The following is a 23,882-nucleotide window of genomic DNA, read 5'->3' on the forward strand; positions in this document are numbered from 1 at the left end:
TTTATTGAGCCGAGAACCCACAGAGGGACAAATATCAAAGTTAAAATTGAAACTCTCCAGAAAAAGAAAAATCAATATATGCACCCAGGGTGCATGAGCTGAGTTGCATGGGATACAGTGTAAAGTCAGGAATGATTTGGCATATCTATAATTGTGGATTTTCGGATTTAAACTTTTAGAGTTATCATGCAGATCCAGATATTTCTAAAATTTTCAATCTTTTTTCAGGACTGTGACCTTTTTGGTCACTGTGACCTTGACCTTTGACCATTTTTCTCCAAAATTAATAGGGGTCTTCCTTACCTGGTACCCAACAATATATCAAAGTTTCATTTGATTAGATTGTAAACTTTCGAGCTGTCATCCAGAAACCAATTGTTGACGCCCGCCCACCTACCCGCATCACCAAACCAATAGCCAAGTTCAACTTCGTTGCAACTCGGCTAAAAATTTGCATTCTAGTTAAAATAACCAATCCATAGTTTCCAAAAATGCTTTTTCGATGTGCCCATTTCAAAGGAACATTGAAAAAATCCTACTTAAAATCTCCTATACGTGAAAAACGCACAAAATAACAGTAAATTTGACATTTCCAAGCAGATTTTCATATGGAGTGGGCCAAGTCTCCATTGTAAACTAAGTAAAATATGTTAGTACATGTTTAGGTGTAATATGTTTTGTAAATAAAAGTAAGGAGACTTGACCCACCCTATGAAAAAAAACTTACTTCATGTGTATAACTTTTGTCGTATTATCAAGAAAATTTCTATGTCCACGACGGGTGACTTTGGATAGCTTGAAATTCGGATATTCTTGATGGGATGGATAGCCGAGGTGGTATAACGGCAGTCTCACTGATGTTTTGGACAAGCCAAGATTGCATATCTGTGTTTTGAATACCAATTTTTCCTACTTATTTTTTTCTCTTCTTAATGAATAGATTTCCCATAATTATTTGTCTCTGGCGTTTTATGCTAAGTTTATGCAGTCTTAATGACGATCACAAGTAATTGATTCCAACATGCAACTAGTGAATAAATGTAAACAAGTATGGGGCCTCCTGTGAAGTATGGATGTTGTTTATGTAAACGACATGTTAAAGGAAAGTTAAAGAGAACAATTTCAACAATGCTTAAGAAGTTACTTGTAGAGATCATGACAAAAGCCAAATATGAAACTAACTGGTGCAGACTGTCTAAAAGGCACAGTGAACTACAGTTCAGTACAAAAGCAAACCAAGTGTCTGTTTCTGTCCCATTTGTATTTGCTGGGAAATCTAACGGCAAATGTGCATTCTGTAACTGTAAAACCGACCTCAGAGTTGTACCAAAAGAGGTGAGAACTGATGCCTTTATCATATTCAGTATATTAGTACCAGTAGGTTGTAAATGCTGTTCAAAAACATTTGTTGGGAGAAAACTGAATCCAAATCAAAAACGCTATTCCACATTTGATTTATACCACAAAACATGTGAGGTTTCTCATTCACATCAGTTAATATGTCAATGGAAAAGCGGAGAACATACTGTTGGATGTTGCAAGCATATATGTAATGTCATTTGGCACCTTAGGTACTCCAGGCTTCAATGTAATTATGTGTTAAAAACCACTTAATGTCTGATATACATGATGCTGCCTGTGAAACAAATTCTGATGATGATTTTGATTAAACATCCTTCTTTGAAGTATGATCTATATATTTGTTTTGAATTCTAAATATTTTAAATATTTTGGACAGCATTTTAGTACGGTACTGTATCTATTGTAACTACGGGTACCATCAATGCGGATCTTAAACTCCCGATTCGCGACCGGTGCCCAATCATGAATATGCTTATTGTTCGCCAAGTTCACCCATCTTCTTTTGCAGGATTGTTAGTCACAACATGTAGTTGATCACATTCCACCGTAACTTTGATTCTACAAATGTTACAGGAATTATGGTACTTTTGGGCTTCAACTGTTTTGCAGCAGTGGGGGACATATGGCTACGCGTAGCAATCTTGTAAAAGTATATTTGTGCTATCCCAGTCATTATCTGTCTATGACCTCGACCTTGGAATATATATTGTGTGTCTTTCTCTATCCATACTGGTGAAATCTGTCAGTTATAAACTAAATGATCTTAGTTATTACATCACACAATTACAACTTCACCTTTTGACTTCTGAAAATTCTATAGATATATTCCTCTGAGCTTAGTCCAATTACAAAATGAATCATAATATGATGTATGCAAGTTAAAAAAGACAACACAGGAATATTACATCACATAACAATGTTGCTGGACAGACAATTTCATTATGGAATCCAAATCCAACAATTTTATGCAATGAAGAATGCTAGTAGGAACCTTCACACAGTAAAATACACCAAATCAAGATAATTTTTTTTTAAAAGTATAGAGGCTGTTGATGTTACTCACTCGTCTTCGTTTTGGGGGCATCCCATTCAGATAGGCATCACTGTATGGAGGCTGGTGCCTTTGTTGTTTCTGTTTTTGTACATCCCCATTTATGACTGGCACCCACTCCTGTTACAATGTACAGATAATTTAATCTCCAAACTTCAGAATCATCCAATGTAGCTTAGATATGCAAAGAAAGCACAAACAACTTTTGTTAGAGAAATGGACCCTGATTTGTGGCATTTTTCTTCTTCAAAGTTCAAGATCCATAACTCTCAAAATTAGGTCAAGAAATCCCAACCTCAAACTTGATCCGATTCTCATTGATATAAGTTTATATATATATATGTATAAATTTTCAATATCTGCAGGTATATTGTAGGCCTAAAAAGTTCGGAAAACTGAAATCCCTGAAATTTGCTAAGTTTAAGGTCCATGACTCTTGAAAAACTAAGTCAAGGCAGCCCAAACTCACATTTGATCTGTATCCCATGAAATACATGTAATTTCATGTATCAATTCAACAGCTTCTGGGATAACCAAAAAAGTCTGTAAAACTGTCACTTGAGAACTATGGAAGGTTGATTGATTGATTGGTTTCTGTTTTCCGCCACACTCAACAATTTTTCAGTTATCTGGTGGCGCCCAGTTTTTGTTGGTGGAAGAGAGAACCCAGATACAATGTACCTGGGAAGAGACCACCGACCTTCCGAAAGTAAACTGGGAAACTTTCTCACTTACCGGCGCGAGCAAGATTCGAACCCGCGGCGACAGAGGTGAGAGGCCGTGTGATGTTGAGCGCGATGCTCTAACCACTCGGCCACAAAGGCCAGATGGACAATTCATGTACTCTTTATGTAACTTTTCTTCAAAACTGACAAAGTTCAACAACCAGTACTTTTCTCAACGAGAGGTCCACAGGCCTTATCAGTTACCCGAGTACTAGTTAAAAGTATCACTGGTCCCAAGGGCAATGAAACCTAGAAAAAATTTCCTGTTCTGAATATCTAAGCTAAATTCTAATATTCAGTATCAGTATAAAACAAGATGTGTTCTTAAAACTTCAATGCCCTCAAAAGTACATACATGTACACTGATAAAAGCCTTTACATAATATATGTATTAACATTAAATGATAAGACTAATTTGGACCCATCCTACAGTCAAAACTCTGGGCATGCGAAATACATCATTGTTTTTACCATCCTTTTCTGCTATTCCTAAGTATGCATTTAGATTTTATACGGTATCAGCAACCTTAAAGAAGTCCTTCAAATCATTACAATGATTTTGGCACTACCCTGAAACCAAACCCTTAACCCTTGGACTTCATACAAAATGATGGTGAAATAAGAAGGTCCTCAATGGAAAACTGTGGGAGGAGTTCGGACAAATCATGTACCCTCCACTTAACATTAAATTTTAAATAAGTAGCAAAACTCCTGCAAGGGAGGTCGAAATGGATCGAAATTACAACATGATCCAGAGTGGCCCTCAAAGTAACTACATAGCAAGTTTCAGCTTGATTTGTGACTGAGAAATGAAAATATAAACAGAAAACCTGAATGGATGGGCAAAGGATGGACAGATATCGCTGTACCATAATACATTTCATAAAAGAAGGTGTAAAAAAGGGCATACCATGAGTAAAGCACAATATCCATTGCACTTGTTGAGTGTTCTGGATCTTGATTAGCTATTGAGTTCAATCAACAGAAATAATACACAAAACTTTAAAATTTAATGTTACAATGTACTTTTGAAATAATTTTCATTTTTGAAACTACATGAGGGCATGGACTGTGATGCTTCACGCCAGCATACTTATCGCAATTCACCTTTGAATTAGAACGCTTTGGCCGATATAGTATTGCGTTGTGTGACGACACAATTGAATCTGTTTGTAATACAATTGCGAAATGCAACAGAAACTCTCATTGGTCCATATGTATAAGTCCGCCCAAATTCCCTTATACGGGAGTAGTCAGCATTTGAAAACATGACGGCCAGATGCTAGATGAAAAAAAAAACTTCAAAGGAAGAAAGAGAAAAAGTTGTATTCTTGTGTTGTTGTCTCATAAATGTAATATAAAAAAAATTCCTAACATATTTTCCTACTATACTTGTGTCCAAACTTACCTTCAAATATTTATTAAAGCCCCATACGACCCAAAGACTCGATCACAGCTTTTGATGATTTCGTTCGTAGACGTAGCCGTGTTAGGTAGCCAGTCAATTCGAATCCCGGTTCATTTCCATATTGGCACAATAGCGTCTAGATGTGTACTAATACCCCACAAATATTTTAGCTAAATTGTTTAAATAATATACCACCCCAATCCTATTAAATGATAATTATTCAAATAGCTAAACTCACGGCAGTGCGGCTTTCATTAGTCATGAGCGGCCGCGCCGGCCGGTCTCCATCTAATGTCCTTATGTAGCATATTCGTTCATCTACAGCTTATTTTACCTTTACAAAAACTGGTACAAAAATGTTTTAATTTTTATTAATTATTCGTGTTGATAATAAATGAAGAGCGAATACATAACTTACAACCGATTTTATGAATAGATACCAATAGCAAGAGTTCGAATTGACCGGCTACCTAACATGGCTACGTCAACAAACGAAATCATTTGAAGCTGCGAGTTTTCGGGTGGTGTGTGGCTTTAATGAATATTTGAAGGTATGTTTGGACGCAAGTATATAGTAGGAAAATATGTTAAGATTTTTTTATATTGAGTTTATGAGACAGCAACACAAGAATACACCGATTTCAGGCCTCAACCGTCCGCAGCTTTTTGTGACCCGTAAATCAAAGGTTTTTCTTTTCAGAGAGCTATGTACAGTTCTCCAGCTACACTGAATCCGCTCGAGAAAGTGGGCGGGCTGTAATCGGCCAATGAAAACTCTTGCTGTATTACATCAAACATGTCATTCAAATTGTTCAATCGTCTCATTCAATTGTGTCGTCACACAACGCAATACTATATCGGGTAAAGCGTTCTAATTCAAAGGTGAATTGCGATAATGAAGCACAGTATTTATTTCTTTTACTTGCATTCTACTTTCAATTTTGTCAGAACTTCCAGCTGTTAAAATAGATATACTGTATTCATCAGGATTCATACCCGCATTATTCACAAATGCATAGCATTCACGAGGAAATGAATTGGTGACATTATCATAGGCAAACACAATGGAAATGTATATTTAGAAGAATGACACACAAATACAACTGCATCTACTGTTACACTTGGGAAATAAGTGATACATGTAGTTACATGATGACACAAGATGATGTATACAAAATATCATCAAGTTATTGCACATGAGGCAGAAACTCTTGAATGTGCAATGACGAAATGCTATTTTGTATACATACATCATCAAGATGTCAATCATGTAACTAATTTATCCATTGACCTTGTCACGGGCCCATTCCCATACTTGGTATTTTTTGCATCCACTAAAAAAAGATTCAATTTGCAATATGTGAATTACTCAACGCTATGAAAATTGTGATTTTATTCTTTTTTGCTTATTATTTAATTCAATTTATTCATTTGCATGGCTCCTCCTATCTCCTTTGTGAAATGATGGGATATTAGCAGTTAGACATCGCATATGTGATGTTATGAATTTTGCCATACTTTTGATATGTGATGTACACCTTCCTCAAGATCAAAGTAAAAACAGCCCGTCATGGGATAAAAATAATTATCCCACGACAGACCTAAATGTCATGAAAAATACTGCAGGTTGCATCAGAAATTGAATAACTATTTCCATTCATTATGCTAAAACAGAATAAATGGCCTCCTAACTACATAAGAACTTTTATTATTCCCCAATTTCCAGTCGTCTTTGACCGAATGCCAACTAAGGCAACATAAAGCGGAGTTCTGTTATGACACAGTGTGACTGTGGTCTACTACTTACTGCAGGGACTTCTTTCTCCCAGCCATTAGTACTTGTGGCAGCCCCAGCTGATTCTGGTTTGGGAGCAGGGGAACTGTTGCTAGAACTATTTCCATTCATCACTCTGCTAGTGCTGGGCTGGGCAGCCGCTTCCTCAGACTTTGACGTTTCCACATCCATCTGCTAACAAATTAAAATAAACGCTCAATTTCATCAACTTAATCTCTTAATTGCTTATATAATATACTGTGAATTCCTTAAACTGTATGAAACGAGAACTTGAATTTTGATGTATTTCCTAATAATGTGTGTTTCAAACTGAGATTTCAGTCACACATTAGTGGTAATAATTACATAACATAATAATTACAGTAAAATTACAAGAATGAAAATAATAATACATGTGTTCTGGAATTCATGATAAACATATCTCACAAATTATGAGTAATAAATTTCTCACAATTTTCAGTACATTTCGTTTGCAAATTTCACAGGAAGAACTTGTTTCTTTGTTCAGTTTTCATGTGCATTATTTTTATGACAAAATTTACGTATTAAAACTGTCATTTTTTATTGGCTTAGCAGCTCTGCTGTGTATGTACTCTGAGAATCAATAAATCAAATCCTGCATTAACTTGTCTATCACTGATGCCTTAGCTTGTAACTGGCAGACAATTTACAAATTTCAACATGCTTCTTTACTTATCAGACAAATCTAATGCTTTTTCCACATGCATATTTTTCAAAAACTAAACAAATTTATGCATAACCTCACAGTTTAATCAGTGTAAATTCCTCCCCCCATGTAAATAAACTTTTTTATGTTGTGTAATTGGCCTTTAAACAAACCTTTGTCTCTCCATCTTCTGGCTGTGAGGCCCCTGGGGAAGTAGTGTCCATGGGGGAGGGTTTAGGAGCCTCCTTTGGCTTTTTGTCTTTTTTCAGGACTAGGTATGTTGTTATATCAGCCTCTGTCACTGTTATCGTTGGCAGGAACTGATTTAATTGCTGTGTAGTAACGCCTATCATCCACTGCTGAATCATGGGATTGACACCTCGAGTGATGTATTGCTAAAATTTGTAGGGAAAAATACAATATAAGTAAAAACAATCCCTAAAAATAAGAGCTTTTGACATATACAATAGCATTTGTACTAATTCTGTTCTAAACTTTACTGATAAAATAGCAGTCTACCTATAAATTTCAGCAGATACACTAAATACCTGTATCTTAAAACATTTACTTTTGTAGACGCATAATTAAACATACCAAACGGTTGTGTATGAGGGACTGAAGGCCAGATATGCTTCCCACTAAACAGTGTCGAGTGAGAATGATCAGTAGTGATAAGGATGTTCTCATTCTGTTATACAGCTCCTGGCCGAAACCTCCATCAGATTCTGGGAATATATTTTATCAAAACATTGATAGCTAAATGCATAAAGCAAATCAAATTTCTGATTAATTCTCTATACTACTGCAAATAACTCATCTGGTAGACTCACCAGCTCTCATAATGAAAGTAACGACGCTTATCAACTGTGCCCTGAAAAAATTATTCCATGTCTCAACAAGATTGATCTGTGGTTTGACTTCCGATACACCCTGTGAAATGAAGATAAAAAAAGGACACATTTTTTTTCCCCATAGCTTAATATACTTGTACAGACATAGTTCTTCTACAAGTGGCAGGTAAAAATATCTATATCTATCATTTCTTCTACATGCACTCTTTCAACCAGCAAAGTAAACCTTCGTTGAACTAAAGAGTGCACAATTTTTCTGGGAAAAATCTATTCAAATAAGTCTTACTGCAGTTTCTCTCAGTTCCTCCTGCATGTCATTAACAAGGGTATCCACTGCCTTTACGATGTTTTCAGCACTGGGCTCCTGGCCATTTAATATTCTGTCACTGAAAAACTGTTGTAGTGGTCTCCTTAGCTGATCCAAAGGCTGGCCCGAACCGTAAAATACTTGGATTAAATGTGGGAAAGTCAGATGATTGGCCACCACATTGAAAACATCATGAATAAAACCTGTGGGAAATAAAGAATTGTGTTAAAAGTGCAACTCCAGCAACTTCTCAAATACACTTTGAATTTAAAGTATTGATATGATAAACGAAAGAAAAAGTGAGCAATCTCACATACCCTAGGCTCCAACATTTCTTGACAATGTCTCACATTTATAATGAATGGTAATGCTATGCATTACTGCAAGAGCAAGACAGACAGGCTTGAAATTCTAAGTTCAAAAGGGGCATAACTCCTACAAAAATTATTGAATCAGAATTTCCTGGGAATATGCACATCTACACAGTGCAGTGTGTCCTTATTAACTACAGAGTTGAGCGGTCTCAGAGGAGTTGTGCTAACAAGAACAGGACAGACAGGCTCGAAATTCTAAGTTCAAAAGGGGCATAATTCCCAGAAAAACTATTGAATCAAACTTTCCTGGGAATATCAACTACATTTGTACAACGTTTCAAGTAATTCTGTTGAGTGGCCTCGGAGGAGTTGCACTGACAAGAAAGGGACTGACTGATGGATGGGTCAAAAAGAACTTTGTTGCATGGGGTATAATTAATATCAATATGTAGTTATCAAATAATTTTTTTAAGTGGCCACTTATTTATACAAATGCTCACTTAAATTGGTTTGAACTTCTTCATAACCCAAAATCTCAAATTATGCAGGGACTTATTTATTAACAATAAAAGTGGCCCATTTTCTGCTGGAAATAGGTTAAGGATGTATAAACACACCAATAAAAATTGTTCAGAATAAAAACCATAGGATGTGCATAATGAAGAGTTAGAAATTTAAATTTTTATTGCTTATTGTGGTAAAATAAAATAAAATGTTAGTGTAAAATCATCAAGAAAAAAAATAATTAAAATCCCTGTAGGATTCAAACACTTGACCTGTAGATTGTCAGTCTTACACTTTAATCCAATGAGCTTACAAGATAGGTGATGAAGTGCAAATAAAATAGATTTCCAATATCATTTTTGTCACAATGACGTATTTCAATTTAAAATATTGTGACAATGTGTTACTGTATACAGGGAAATATTCGCCCCAGTTTTATTTTTGCCCCTTTCGCCCTCGTTGTCAGTAGACGAATTTAAGACTGGGCAAAATTGTTTTTTCTCTTATCTCTTTTTTAACACAACTGTGTCTAGGTGAATTTAGAATGGAGCGAAACCGTCAGCAAGCGCAAATCAAATCCGGACACAATTTGAATATGTATAGCCATAAAATTCTAAAATGAGGCCACTGTGAGTTACCTATAATAAGGTTACAACATATACACACACCCTTCTTCAAGATGCATCAACTGACCAAGTTTGATAATCTTACGCTTCACAGATATGATCTGGACACAATCTGATTTATCTATAGCCTTAACAATTTATCAGGAGGCCACAGTGACACTTCCCCCGTGGTGCATCAGCTGACCAGCTTTGATAGTCTTAGACCTCATAGTGTGAAAGATATGATCTGGACACACAAATGAAAACTACAAACTAACAGACAACTTGATGAGAAAATTCATACCAGTCAAAAGATGGGCATATAAAACACTATCACTCATTATACTTGGTGGCAACAAATAAGTCATTCTATTCATACACTTGCAGGACTTTACTTGGAGGACAAAATGCTCAGTAAGATTGAAATGTACATAAATGATATACCCCCCACATTGCAGGGAGGCAATAAAAAAACCCGATGTGGATGTGAAAGACTGGTGCCTCAGTATAGCAGCAAAGTAATTCTAGTACCAAAAGAAAGGTCTTGTCATGAGGAATACACATGTGAAATATGAAAGCTTTATCACTAAGCATTCAAAATGTATAGCCTAATATATTTTTTTTCAAAAGTAGGTTAAACTCCAAGGTCAAGGTCATGAGATAAAAAATTATGGTACCAAAAGAAAGGTCTAATCACAAGGAATACATATGTGAAATACATGTATGAAAGCTTTAGCATTAACCAATCAAAACTTATGGCCAAGGTTAAATTTTAAAGGAGTGGACATACAGACAGAAAACTATATGCCCCCATATCTCCAATTACGAAGGCATAAAAATAATAATAACCCAACTTGCACATTTTCAGCTTTATATTTCAGAATGGCTCATTTTTAAGTACATTCCAAAAACAAGGGGACTTAATCATTGAAAAGATTTAATCTCAAAAACTTAAAATTTCTATGGTTGTCTCATCCTGACCCTAGTCTACATATTTTCAACACACTATTTTAGATCGATGCAGGACAACTCGCCCTCAAGACAATTCGCCCCCTCATCAGGACAACTCGCCCCTAAGACAACTTGCCCTCAAGACAACTCGCCCCCTCTCTTGAGATATCTCACTCCTTCATATCATACATGTTTACAATTATTATTTTTGATCTAAATCCAAGAGGTGTTTTAGCAAAAATTAATGAATTTCTTATAGATAGTATATACATTACAGACAATAAGACGTGTTCACATAAACACCGAACTTTGTGTCTTTTTATGCAAGACGAAATATTTTAGTGAAAATCCAGTGTTTGGGTCAGTAAATTCATCATCACTTTTATGTACATGTAAAATATATAATTTCAGCGGAAACAAGTTAACGTTTGGTATAGGGAGAGTATTAGCTTGGTCTACAGCTGACGTAGCATAACTATCAATAATCTGCATCTGTTGTTAAATCTAATTGTTTGATTCCCCCCAAGCTGTTATAAATTTACTTCAAACGTCATGAGGTACTCATAATCAGAGTTCTCTACACTTTTAAATCGCTGCGTAAAAAGAATTGCCCCACGTAAAAAGAATCAGTAACACAAAGCCGTTATAAAATTTCTATAATGGGAATTTTATTATTTTTCAACGGGAATTAGTTGAGAAACGCATTAAAAAATAATTACATGTATCAGAATATTCATGCATCACCTTTACACTTAGGCCAAAAAAAATTAATCAATAGTTTCTCAGGCCAAAAATTTCAAAATTCAATGCGGCAGGCAGGTTCTTTTTTTTTGAAGCCAAAGTTATCTTTTTTCCTTGTCTGTCAACAAAATAATGATATCAACCGATTCTTACTTTTTTGTAGTCTAATATCAATTATAATACTTACTCAACTTAAAATAGTATTATTCCAATCATTTTATAAAAAGTTAATCCATAGAATACTGTTGAACAAAAAATATATTGTATATTAAATAAAAACGTCTTTTTATTAGCATATATGAAAAGGGGAATAACTCAATTTTCTTTTTCAACTCGGAAAAATAGAAAATTGAGTTATTTCCCTTTTCAATATGGCAATAAAATTGATCAATGCGGCAGTGTTTAACCTGATGCGGCGGTGCCTGAGAAACTATTGATTAATTTTTTTTGGCCTTATGTATAATATATTGATAAAAAAACAACAAAAAAACACTCACCCCCCCAAAAACCACCCCAAAATTTTCTCAGTATTGGAGACATTTAATCAATTTAAACCTGAAGATCAGTAAATAGAATTTTTCTTGCCAATTGATTTATGAAAAATATAACTTTTTCTGAAATGCAATAATCAAATCTGTGTATAATTCTATTAGAATTTACCATTCGTGTTAAAGTATGAAATAAAAAGACGTATCTTTAAAGGGTTAAAAGTGTAAATAACACACACACACAAAATAAAAATAAAATGTGATAATATATTTATATATAATACTGGGGGCGAGGTGTCTCAAGAGAAGGGGGCGACTTGTCCTGTGAGAGGGCGAGTTGTCCTAAGAGGGAGCGAGTTGTCTTGAGGGCGAGTTGTCTTGGGGGCGAGTTGTCCAGCATTCTTTTAGTTTACTTGTTAATCAGTATTTCTATTGAAGGGGACTTTTACCGACTTGATCCTAACTTTGCCTACATCTTCTTTATCCAAGGTTGCTTTGTGCCATACTGTTTAATGAATCAAATATCTATTTAAAGAATTTAAGGACAGATAGACAACTGATAGACATTTGAATGATGGGCAAACTTATCTGAAATGCCCAACTGAACCTTCAGTTTACTGTAGGTGAGCTAATATTGGAAAAATATCAATATCTTATTTTGCCAATGTGTGTTTTGCAGGCAAATATAACATGCTGTAACCCCTAGATAGAAGACGACTTTTAATACCAGGAAATAACATTACCTTCTCCCGGAACAATCTGATGGCTTTCTCCCAGGCTTGACAGAAAGTTAGAGATGGTCTCTGGGGGTCCCTGTCCAAGTGCTGTCCTCGTCACAATCCCGCTAATTCCCTGAACCAAGGATGCAAACACATCATCAGTCATTACAGGTTCAGCACTGGAGGAAGCTGAGGAAGTGCTGGTGGTGGATCCAGTAGAGGTGGAGGCAGTAGTAGATGGGGTGGTGGGAGAACCGGATGGTTGTTGCTACATGAAAAATGGGGGAGGAAGACACTGCATAAGCATTTTAAAATGGGGAAAGGCTGAAATTGCTTCATCATAAAATTGATAAATCAATTCAAGTCCTGTTCTCTTTTGGCATACCGTATTTTGCCGAATATAATACGCAGTGGTGTTTGATACGCACCCCCCACTTTGAGCCTAAAAGTTGGTGAAAAAACGCACTTCGGGTGTATAATACGCAGCAAAAATTTTGACTAAGCGGTAATCTTTATTTTATACTTAGTGTTAATTTTCACTTAATATTTTTGCAGAAATAATGAATTCTAAACAACGCACAATAATTTGCAAACTTTTTGAGATGAGGTCCACATCGCGGTAATCTTCAATGAGAATCTTCAGGGAAATATCAACCCGGACAAGCCTGTTCATTTCAGCAAAGCACGAGATTTTGTAGCATTAAAGTCTTAACTGACTCGATATTTCCTTTGTTGAAACTTAAAATCAATCAAATAGCCGATGTTATAAAAATAAAATTAAACAATTAAACTATCGATTATTTTACTGTAATCAACACACCATGGTAGGTACAAAGATGCAAATTATCAACTCCTCGTTAACTATGATGACTTATTAAAATGTGTGAAAAAAAATTTTGTTAGGTATTTCTTTACCCGGAGGGGGTATCTAATAAAAGCACAGTGTACACAACAATGGCTTCGTAAAACACATGCTTTTACGCAAGAATAGTTATTTCAAAGATTCAAATTAGTATTTCATTAAAAATTAGGCCTATTCATAAAACTTACAGTAAACCAACTTTTAGCAAGTGACAAAATTATTTTCCAACAATTTTAGCACGTGACAAGGCATTATTGTGTACATATGTTTTCAATAATGGCGGCATGCGATGTAATGAATAGTCAGATCCAATGCAATTTGATTGGCTGTTTGTTTCATGATAATTGAATTATTTAGATATTGTAAGTACATATATCACATTTTCTGCAATTTTACGTTTCTGTAGTAATTTTCTTGAGGTCGAATTTTCTAGTTAATAAATAGGTGAACGTGAAAAGGCGTACAGTATCCGAAGCCTTGGTCTTTGAGTGAAATATTACACTACTTAATCACCGAGTTTCATCTGGAAAAAAAGGTCAAAAACCTATTGTGGTATATAATACGCACCCCTTTCTGGCACAAAAATATTCTCTAAAAAAAGTGCGTATTATATTCGGCAAAATACGGTATTTAAAATAGAACTCTGTGGGATGCATCTCGTTATTTGCTAGGTAATGTGCATTGCCAACTAAAGCAGACAGTGTGCAAAATGTATATAGTCAATTTAACTTACGCTCCCTGCCAGCAAGCTTCTCAGCATCTGTACAAAAACAGGTTCTCCTGGCTGTCCTCCTGTCGGTGGCGCTCCAGCAGGAGTGCTTGTGTTTCTTTGGGGCTCAGATGGAGGTCTGGGTCTTTGGGGAGTTGTAGTACCTGTGGGTGGAGTACTTGGAGGGGCACCATGCCTCAACACACCACTCCCTGTAACACATGTACCATGTACAGAAGTCATATATACATGTACAGCAAACAACAGCCTTCAACATTCATCCATGGATTTCATACTTGTGAATATTCTATGTACATTAAAGAATTGAAACACCTTACTCTACTTTCTATTTTGGTAACATTTATATTCCTACATGAAAAATTGAATATGGCAACGAACAGCAATCAATCTCATAAATACCACAAAACTGAGATTAGAGCAAACACGGACTCTTGGAAATACCAGAGATGGGATCAGGTGTCTAGGAGGAGTAAACATCCCATGTTGACTGCTCTCTGTATCGAATCAGTTGAAGAGTCGCACCATATGCAGGTGAGAATGGAATATTGCAACATAAATATGGGGACTTGACAATGAAGATGCTGAAGTTATCCTGCTTGTCATAAAGTTGAATTGTCAGTTTGCCCTTAGCATCTATGTTCAATAAAATATTCAAATATGAAGCAGATATGGAAGACACCATGGTGTCTTTTATTTTGAGTTCACTGGGATATATAACGAATCTATATATGAATTAAAGTGACTATCGTTAATAGACAAGAGGCCCATAGGGCTTATTGGTCATCTGAGTATTAGTTAAAGGGAAAGGCAACCCTAACCACATAGTTGCTTTTATGAATAAAGTATTACTTACTGATATCGTAATTGACAGTCTTTAACAACAAAAATCCTTGCTTAACAATTAAATCAATATTAATCTATCATGTATTTTAAATTACCCGCCGCTAAGAGAGTGGCCATTGAAGTTTAATTTATGACGTCACACCGTCTATTCCAGTTTATTTCATCAGCAGCACTGTAAACATGACAAGTCACGAACAGTTAAGTTTGGAGCTGTATAGATTTGAGCCCGTTCTTTCGCAAGAAGAAATTGAGAAAAGAAGACGTTCAGTCTAGTCGCAGACAAGGCAGACGGTAAACGTTCTTCATACAAATGGCTTGAACCTCAACTTGTCATTACGCAAATAATGGATCCATAGTTTACGTAGTCTTTTCTTTTCAAATGACCTGGTTGAGTCGGGAATTTCGAACAAAAAAAAAAACAACAACCTTTTTTCACATCGCCTCTTTGCATTAAAATTTGTGTAATTAATTGATTGCCAGGAAGGCATCAACCTATTTATTCGTAAGATCTACCACATGCACATCTTTGATGATCCCCCCCCCCCCCCCCCCCCCCCGAATAAGCTACACTAGTTGATTTAAGACCTTTCAAAAAAATACCCTCGCTGGTTATTATAAGTTCTGTTATATTAACCAGTGAGGGTATTTTTTTTTTAAAAAGGGCATATTTTCAATTAACCCAAGAACCTGTTGGTGATCTTAGAATCTCATCAAAACCGGAACAGACGGTGTGACGTCAAAATTATTGATTTTTGTGGTCTTGAATACAAAAGAGTTACACATCATGGCGGCCTCTATAGATCGCAGGAATTTCAATTTTTGACGTTTTCAAATTAGTACTGAAGCTTATCTAGGCCATATATCAACAGAATTGTAGGACAAATTTTTATCATATGATTAATCCTATCATTTATCATGTAAAAATATTTTGGGTTGCCTTTCCCTTTAAAAGTATCATTTGCCCCAAGGGCTATGAAATCTAAATAAAAGGCCCACAGGCCTTTATCGGTCACCTGAATACTAGTGAAAAAGTATCACTACTTCCATGGGCTATGAAATCTAGAAAAAATTTCCTGTTCTGAATATCTAAGCTAAATTCTAATGTTCAGCAACAGTATAAAACAAGATGTGTTCTTAAAACTTCACTGCCTTCAAAAGTGCATACACTGATGAAAGGCTTTAAATAATAGGTGTATTAACATTAAAACATAAAAATATGACTAATTTGGACTCATCCTTAAGTCATAACCCTGGGTTTTGATTGAAATTCACCATTTAGATTTTATACAGTATCAGCAAACTCACACATAAATACCATATAAAGTGTTGCCCCACCCTGGGGTCAGAATCCTTATTCTGGGGATCATCAAATTTACAATTTTGGTAAAGGACTACCTGCTCTATCCATTTACTTTCAATTTAGTATCAACAGCACTAAAGAAGATGTTGTTTAAGTGTTTTACACATAAACACTATATACCAAGTTTGGCCCCGCCCTGGGGTCAGAACCCCTACCCTGGGGATCATGAAATTTACAATTTTGGTAGAGGCTTTCCTGCTCTCCATCACCATGCATTAATTTTTCTTACACATGTGTGATTCTTAAGAAGATTTTTGAAAATTGGTCGATTTTGGGCAGTTTTTGCCCTGCCCTTAAGGCCCCAGGGGTGCTGGAGACCTGAAATTTACAATTTATGTTCCCCTTGTCCCAAAGATACTTCATACCAAATTTGAAAAGAATTAGACTGGTAGTTATCAAGAAGTTAAAAATGTTCAATTGTTACGCACGACGGACGACGACAACCGATTGCAATAGGTCACCTGAGTTTACTTCACTGTTTTGCATATCTAAGCTACATTCTAATATTCAGCAACAGCATAAAACAAGAGGTGTTCTTAAAACTTAAATGCCCCTGAAAGTGCCGATATTGTTGAAAGTCTTTAGGGCTGTTCCAGAAATGATCAAATGGGGGTGGGGGGGGAGGGGGGGGGTCGGGCGGCAAATGATATTTTTTTGTGTGGGTGGTCGTATTTTTTCATATTTTATTTGGTCCGTGGTTGGACTGTTAAAAAAATATTTATTATGGGTAGTGGGTAGTTTCTATTGTTTTATTTTGTGCCACGTGGGTGTGGAGTTTTCAAAATATTTTTATTGTCGCTCTTGTTGTGTTGGTTACAAAACGTCGGAGGGAAAATTGAAAACATGCCTTTCGAAATCGGAAGTAACATAGAACTATTCGAGTTGTTGCTCTTTGCAGCGCATAACTTTCCATTATGGCACTCTTCAAATTAGAGGCGCGTTTAGTAGGGTCCCTTTGGACGTGATGGCGGCGAACTCTGTTCGATAGATTATTACAGTTTACAGTGCATCGATTTTGGGAATATTTTGAAACCAATAGGTATTCCGTTTTCTAATAAAAATAGGCAAACCTTAGTTGATTTATATGAGGGTACTGATGCGTTATATTTATCAGTCAGTGTGATGGTGATATAGAGGCCTCCGGGCGCCATTAGAAAACGAACGATTCGTGGAAAAACATATCCATACCCATTTCATGATAATAGCATCGTTTGGACTCCCAATCTTTCCAACATTCCCGCCATAGATGCCTTTGATTGTTGATGTGACATCGTTTCTTCAGAATTACTGTGATACAATGTCGCACAGGCATTACCGCGTCATTGACTAGAATGTTTGTCCCGAAAACCTCGCGAGATTTGTACCGTTTTCATTTTTAAAAATATTTTTGTGGTGGGTCTGGTTAGTTTTTTTTTTTTTAATTAGATAGGTCATTGTAAAATGAGTTTATCAATTTGATGGGTCATGGGGTAATTTTTTATTTTTTTTTATGGGTGCTTGGTATATACAAAAGGTGCCTCCCAACCACCCCATGTATTTATTTCTGGAATAGCCCTTACATAATACATGTATAATATATGTAACATTAACACGATTTGACTAATTTGGACCCATCGTAGAGTCAAAACCTTAGGGTTGCAAAATTCACAATTTTGGTACATCCTTTTCTGCTTTTCCTATATGTGCATTTAGTTTTTATACTGTATCAGCAAACTTAAAGAAATAAATATTTTTTTTTCACAACTGTTGATCAAACATTATGGAATTTGAACTTCATCTGTAGTTTGCCATTCTGAAACTACCCTGCAAGTTTCAAATAAAACCTTTCAAGTATAACAGAATAAAGTCTGGAAAACCAATGGGACTGACTGAAAGACAGAGAGATAAAGAAACCTATAGTCCCCTTCAGTTTTACAAACTGGTAAGGGACTAAAAACTATGTTCTAAAAAACTATGTGTCTGAATAGACAGGATCCTACACAATATAAAAACCTGTAGGAGGAGTTAGCTGACCAACCATGTAACCTACATGTATGTGGGATGGACAAAGAAAAAACAATATGCCCCCAATTTAGTTTGCAGGGACATAAAAACATTAAATATGATAAAATTGCTACCCACAAAATATTCTGCCATACGTCACATCAACACCTAGTCACTGAAATTCTAATGTGTGTCACACAAAAACATGAAATATACATGTAGCATAAATCCACAGCTGTTTCCATCAGATCATGCCAAAATGATGAATAATCTAATATTACTATATAAGCTGTTTTATTAAGAAAATCCCTTTAATGCTCACCTCTTGTGTGCTATGAAACTGGGTTAGAATTATCTATTGTAATATTTTTGTACTTTTTTGGATTAGCAATCATACCCATTAAATTTCCGAACAGACTTCCTAATTGTCCTGCACCAAACATGCCTGGTGGAACTGGTATTCCTGGAGGTATGCTTCCCATCTGTATTGAGACACTGGGTAGCCCGGGTCCACCAGGGAATGACGCATATTGAAAGTTAGGCATTGCTCCAGATGACGAGGTGGAACTACACATAACATAAAAATTCAAATCATTTAGGTTAATTGTGTTCTTTGCAAAAATTTTAGTGGGAACATTTGATGCCATATTTTGTACTTTTCTGCTAGGTTTCATATGGAAAGCAACTAAACATGGTATTTTGAAATTTTTGAGTAGCAATGAAATTCAGAATTTTACCTGCAGTGTAAAGTACGAATTTTAATTATTTTTTTAATAGCAACAACAAAGAGAAGAAGCATCATCAATTAATCGGTAATTTACATGTACTGTACCTGGATGTGGATGTAGGAGTTCCTGTGGTGGTGGTTGCACCAGCTACACGGGCTGTTGGTGTAGACCCCCCTGTAGATGTAGTGCTTGTGGTGGTTCTAGATGTAGAGTTTGGTGTGGTACTAGCTGTTCCTGTTGTTCTGGGTCCACTCTGCTGTGTGTGTAGTTGACCCATTACATTTGCCATTAAATTTGGCATGCTAATCTGAAAAATTCCAAAACCATTATTTTTTGATAGATAATCATAACCCAATTTCTCAAAAGCCGTATCCCATTTAGGAGGATGTCTCAGAGAAAAACATGCAAAATCACTAAAATACTAGATATTACTGGCAAAGTTTGAATCCAAACAGAGAATTTTGCTACTGGACCATTTTGCATGTTTTTTCACTGAGACATCCTCTTACATGTAAGTACACAATAGTTGACTTTCCCTTAGAAGACCAACCTGTACTTGAGCTCCCTGACCAGCAGCATTTCTGACTTGCTGTCTGAGAAAATGTCGTGACGAGCAGGGCAAGTAAGGATCTACGCCACCTCGCATCCCTCCCATTCCTGTATTGATCCCATTCCTGGAATTCCTCCCATCCCCGGAATTCCTCCCATTCCCGACAGTCCTCCCATTCCTGACAGTCCATGAAGTCCTGGAGGTAATCCTCCTGGCAACCCTGGCATTACAAAAGCTGCTGCACGGGGACGAGTTTGTGTGCCAGAGGTGTTTGTACTGGAAGCAGAAGTCTGAGTCTCTGAAGAGTTTGTCTGTCCTCTGCTGGTTTGTGTAGAACTTGAGTTAGTCTCTGATGTTGATGTATTGCTGGGAACTGCTGTTATTGGGGTAGAAGTGGCAGCCTCAGCATAACTTCTGGCTCCTGGAATATTCCCTTGCATTCTACCAGATGGATCTAGAACCAGAATACAACTTGTTTGCAGAAATCAGACACACCTACGTCAAAACATCTGAAGTGGATTTAAGATGTGCATTCATCTTTCCAGAAAAAGTATTTTGAATCTGACAACATGTGTTTAAAAAAGAAAACTGAATCAATTCCTTTTCCAAGACACACATCTATCAAAATCTAATTGTTATGGGCATATTGTTTCACATGTGCATGATCGACTTGTTCCAATATACATGTATGAGGAATACCTATGTGCCCTATCACTGAAGATACAATGTTTTGGATCAGATCAGGTGGTATGCCAGGGACATTGGTACTGATGGTTGGGGCAGCAGTCACTGGAAAATGAAGTAGTCATATCTAACTACTAAACTTGAATTCTCTCAAAGCTGTGAAGACTTGGAATAAAAAAAAATGTGAAAAATTGATTGATGTTTTTCTAATTTCTGTGCCAAGCTGGAAGTGTGCAGTTTTGCTTTTTGTCTGTGGTAGATTTCTTACCTGGAGAAGAACCTGTTGGCATTTCTCTCTCGGTTGTAATGACATGTGCAGAAATTTCTGTCACAGAATCTGGGCCCATGTCTATAACCTGGAACAAAGGTTCTGAGCCCTCTGGTGGGTTCCCTGCGACTCCAGCTTGTGCCATTCCTGATGTAAATGTGGGTCCTGTACTAGTCCCAGTGGATTGAGTACCAGTTCTCTCTGTCTGTAAAACAAAGGGAAAATAAAACTCGCCATCTGTCAATTTTGGACACAATAAGGCGGTGTTCATTAAATTTTGTATGCATGCTGCCACAATATACATACGAAAATTACCTGAGATCCAGCAGCATTTGTGGTTGGTGTAGAAGTTGACGTAGAACTTGATGAGGTGGACACGCTTGATTGAGTCCCTGTATTCCTTCTTGCCATGTGAGGGCTCTGACGAGGCGACTGTAAAAATCGCACAATAACTAAACAAACTCCATTTTTCAAGGATAAATGCAAAAGAAAACATATTTCTTTTCTCCCAGTGCATTCCAACCTAATAAAACTGCAATTTGCAAACACCCTCATATATCAAAATGACCAAGTCCAAATTATTGTGCAGAAAATCTCAAAGTCAATTTTAGAAAAAACAAACCGAAATGTCATGCACAACTTCAATTGGTTTTAGAGGAGAAACTGTTTTCATCAACTTTATGAAGGATGATGGACAGATGGTTTTATTCCCATCTAGCCAACATTCTAACAAACCTGGGTATAGTCTGGGTTTTTTTTTATTCATCTGCATAGTTTATATTACCTGAGCTTGAATTTAGCAAAACAAAACAAAACAAAAACATTAAATCTAAAAACAAATGTCTCCCCAGCTCCCCAAATTGAAAGTGCTCCAAATCACAACCTCCTCTCCTTAATGTACTGCATGGTATGGAGGAGAAAGCATAAACAGAAACATAGACATTATGAACTGCTTTGAGGAAAAAGATGGAGAGAAGATTCAACATTGATGTGACCAATGTCATTGTTGTATATGATACAAAAATAATGACTGTAATGCTGAAGTACTAGTAGGACAGTGAGCATATCCTTGAACATGAAACAAGTGGCCCACAGGCCTTATCAGTCACCTGAATACTAGTAAAAAAGTATCACTACTTCAACGGGTTATGAAATCTAAAAAAATTTCCTGTTCTGAATATCTTAGCTAAATTCTTATGTTCAGCAACAGTATAAAACAAGATGTGTTCTTAAAACTTCACTGCCCTCAAAAATGCATTACACTGATAAAAGGCTTTAAATAATAGGTGTATTAACATTAAAACATCAAAAGATATGACTAATTTGGACTCATCTTAAAGTCATAACCCTACAAATGTAGGTTCTGAAATTCACAATTTTTTTTGTACATACTTTTTTGCTATTCCTAAGTATGCATTAAATTTTAGATTTTGTACAGTATTAGCAAACTTACACATAAATACTATATACTAAGTTTGGCCCCACCTTGGGGTCAAAACCCCTACTCTGGGGGTCATCAAATTTACAATTTTGGTAAAGGACTACCTGTTCTTTCTAAATATCTATTTACTTTCAATTTAGTATCAATCAAAGAATATGTGATTTACACTGTAAGAGTTTTACACATAAACACTATATACCAAGTTTGGCCCCACCCTGGGGTCAGAACCCCTACCCTGGGGATCATGAAATTTACAAGTTTGGTAGAGGCCTTCCTGCTCTACATCACTATGCATTTAGTTTTTCTTACATGTGTGGTTATTGAGAAGATTTTTGAAAATTAGTCAATTTTGGGCAGTTTTTGCCTCGCCCCTAGGGCCCCAGGGGTGCTGGAGTCCTGAAATTTACAATTTATGTCCCCCTTGTCCAAATGATGCTTCATACCAAATTTGAAAAGAATTGGACTGGTAGTTATTAAGAAGAAGTTAAAAATGTTCAATTGTTAACACACGACGGACGAAAACCAATTGCAATAGGTCACCTGAGTTTACTCAGGTGACCTAATAATGGTAAGATAATAAAAAAAAATTCCACCATATACATATCATATCAATCGAAATTATGTTGAAATTCTTAACTTCAAAGTCAAACAAAAACATGCAATAAAAAAATCTTAAAGTGGGATTGAGCTGGAGTTGGAGGTTTGGGGGGGGGGGGGGGGGCATAACTGCCTGCCATTAACACTTCTAAACTGACCTTCTTGTAAACATTTCCTCTACATAAGATCAAAACCTGTGGTTAAAATGCGAGAACATTTGAAGTGAATGATATGGATACTTACTGTGCCTATGTGAACTGGTATAGTCTGTTGGTGTATGAGAGTGGTCTGGACAGGAGGAGAGATAAAAGCTGCATACAGATGCCGAGGCCTGGCTTGATTCAGATCTATCATTAAATCACTCAGGTTGTGGTAACAATGACTGATTGCGTGAGTTATTTCCCCTACCAAATTACACAGTTGGGTGTTCTCTTGTATTTCCTGTTGTAAGATAAGAGTGTTTCCATAAGAAATGCAGTAAAATCAGATCAGAATTTAAAAAAAAAAACCAATATGATGATCTGTGGAATCACAATTTAAATTGTATTAACCTGCTCAGGCAATTCTGGGTCATCCAGCAAAAGACGCTGGTATCTCTCAAGGAAAGGTTGGAACCGGCGATTTATCTCATGAACTTCATTCAACATTTCTCCTAAGGCTGATATGCGTGGGCGACTAATTAAATCAGAAGTGCTTTTATTGAAATATGCTATTAAAAGTAACAACCCACCATTCAATAATGTTTTAATTTGATTATATCTGTAAATAGATATAAAGCTCCTTACACCATCCTTGGTTGTTCTGGAGTTGCTCCATTTTGAGGTAATCCATTCCCCTCCTGACTTGGTTCCTGTGATTGGCTGTTGGTCTGACTAGCTGATGCCTGTGATTGGTTACTAGTAGTTGTCTCTGGCTCTTCACTTTCCATGGTTACATCATTGTTTTCCCCACTTGATTGCTGGGGTGGATCTCTCTGTGGTGTTGAAGCTATAGTGCTATCCATTGGTGATGATTCTGTACTTTCACCCGCCCTTTGTTGATTCTGATAAAGAAGTTAACAAGCATTCTGTGAGTATTGCATAGTGATACATGCCCCCCCCCCCCCCCCATTCCCAAGTCAAGTTCTCTGCATAATATCCTGCATGAATAATCATATGTCAACAGTTTTTATCAAGAATAACCAGGTCCCATAAAATGAAAGCTATATATGACAGATTGAAATTCTGTATTTTCTATGTTTAAGGGCAAAATATTAATGGACCAAAACAAAATTAAAAAGGTAACAATGACCAAGGTGACAATAAAATGAGATTTTATATTGATGATATAATGTATCTGCATATCATCT

General features: G+C 36.3%; 1 protein-coding gene across 1 annotated transcript in view; it reads right to left on the reverse strand.

Moving 5' to 3' along the window:
• The window catches only part of LOC125679726 (large proline-rich protein BAG6-like), a 33,433-nt gene that overhangs the window by 1,406 nt on the left and 8,145 nt on the right, over positions 1–23,882 (reverse strand). The window contains exons 8-25 of the mRNA XM_056155711.1: positions 23,320–23,576; positions 23,086–23,209; positions 22,778–22,975; positions 20,812–20,928; positions 20,497–20,701; positions 20,244–20,333; positions 19,710–19,998; positions 19,545–19,668; positions 19,099–19,301; positions 18,664–18,833; positions 14,084–14,271; positions 12,513–12,756; positions 8,146–8,369; positions 7,839–7,938; positions 7,603–7,733; positions 7,182–7,403; positions 6,354–6,515; positions 2,426–2,533 (exon numbers count right to left, since the gene is read on the reverse strand). Coding sequence (XP_056011686.1) covers positions 2,426–2,533; positions 6,354–6,515; positions 7,182–7,403; positions 7,603–7,733; positions 7,839–7,938; positions 8,146–8,369; positions 12,513–12,756; positions 14,084–14,271; positions 18,664–18,833; positions 19,099–19,301; positions 19,545–19,668; positions 19,710–19,998; positions 20,244–20,333; positions 20,497–20,701; positions 20,812–20,928; positions 22,778–22,975; positions 23,086–23,209; positions 23,320–23,576 — 3,156 coding nt within the window. The remainder of the gene's footprint in view (positions 1–2,425; positions 2,534–6,353; positions 6,516–7,181; positions 7,404–7,602; positions 7,734–7,838; positions 7,939–8,145; positions 8,370–12,512; positions 12,757–14,083; positions 14,272–18,663; positions 18,834–19,098; positions 19,302–19,544; positions 19,669–19,709; positions 19,999–20,243; positions 20,334–20,496; positions 20,702–20,811; positions 20,929–22,777; positions 22,976–23,085; positions 23,210–23,319; positions 23,577–23,882) is intronic.

Source organism: Ostrea edulis, chromosome 2 (assembly GCF_947568905.1).
Source record: "Ostrea edulis chromosome 2, xbOstEdul1.1, whole genome shotgun sequence".
Lineage (NCBI taxonomy): Eukaryota > Metazoa > Mollusca > Bivalvia > Ostreida > Ostreidae > Ostrea > Ostrea edulis.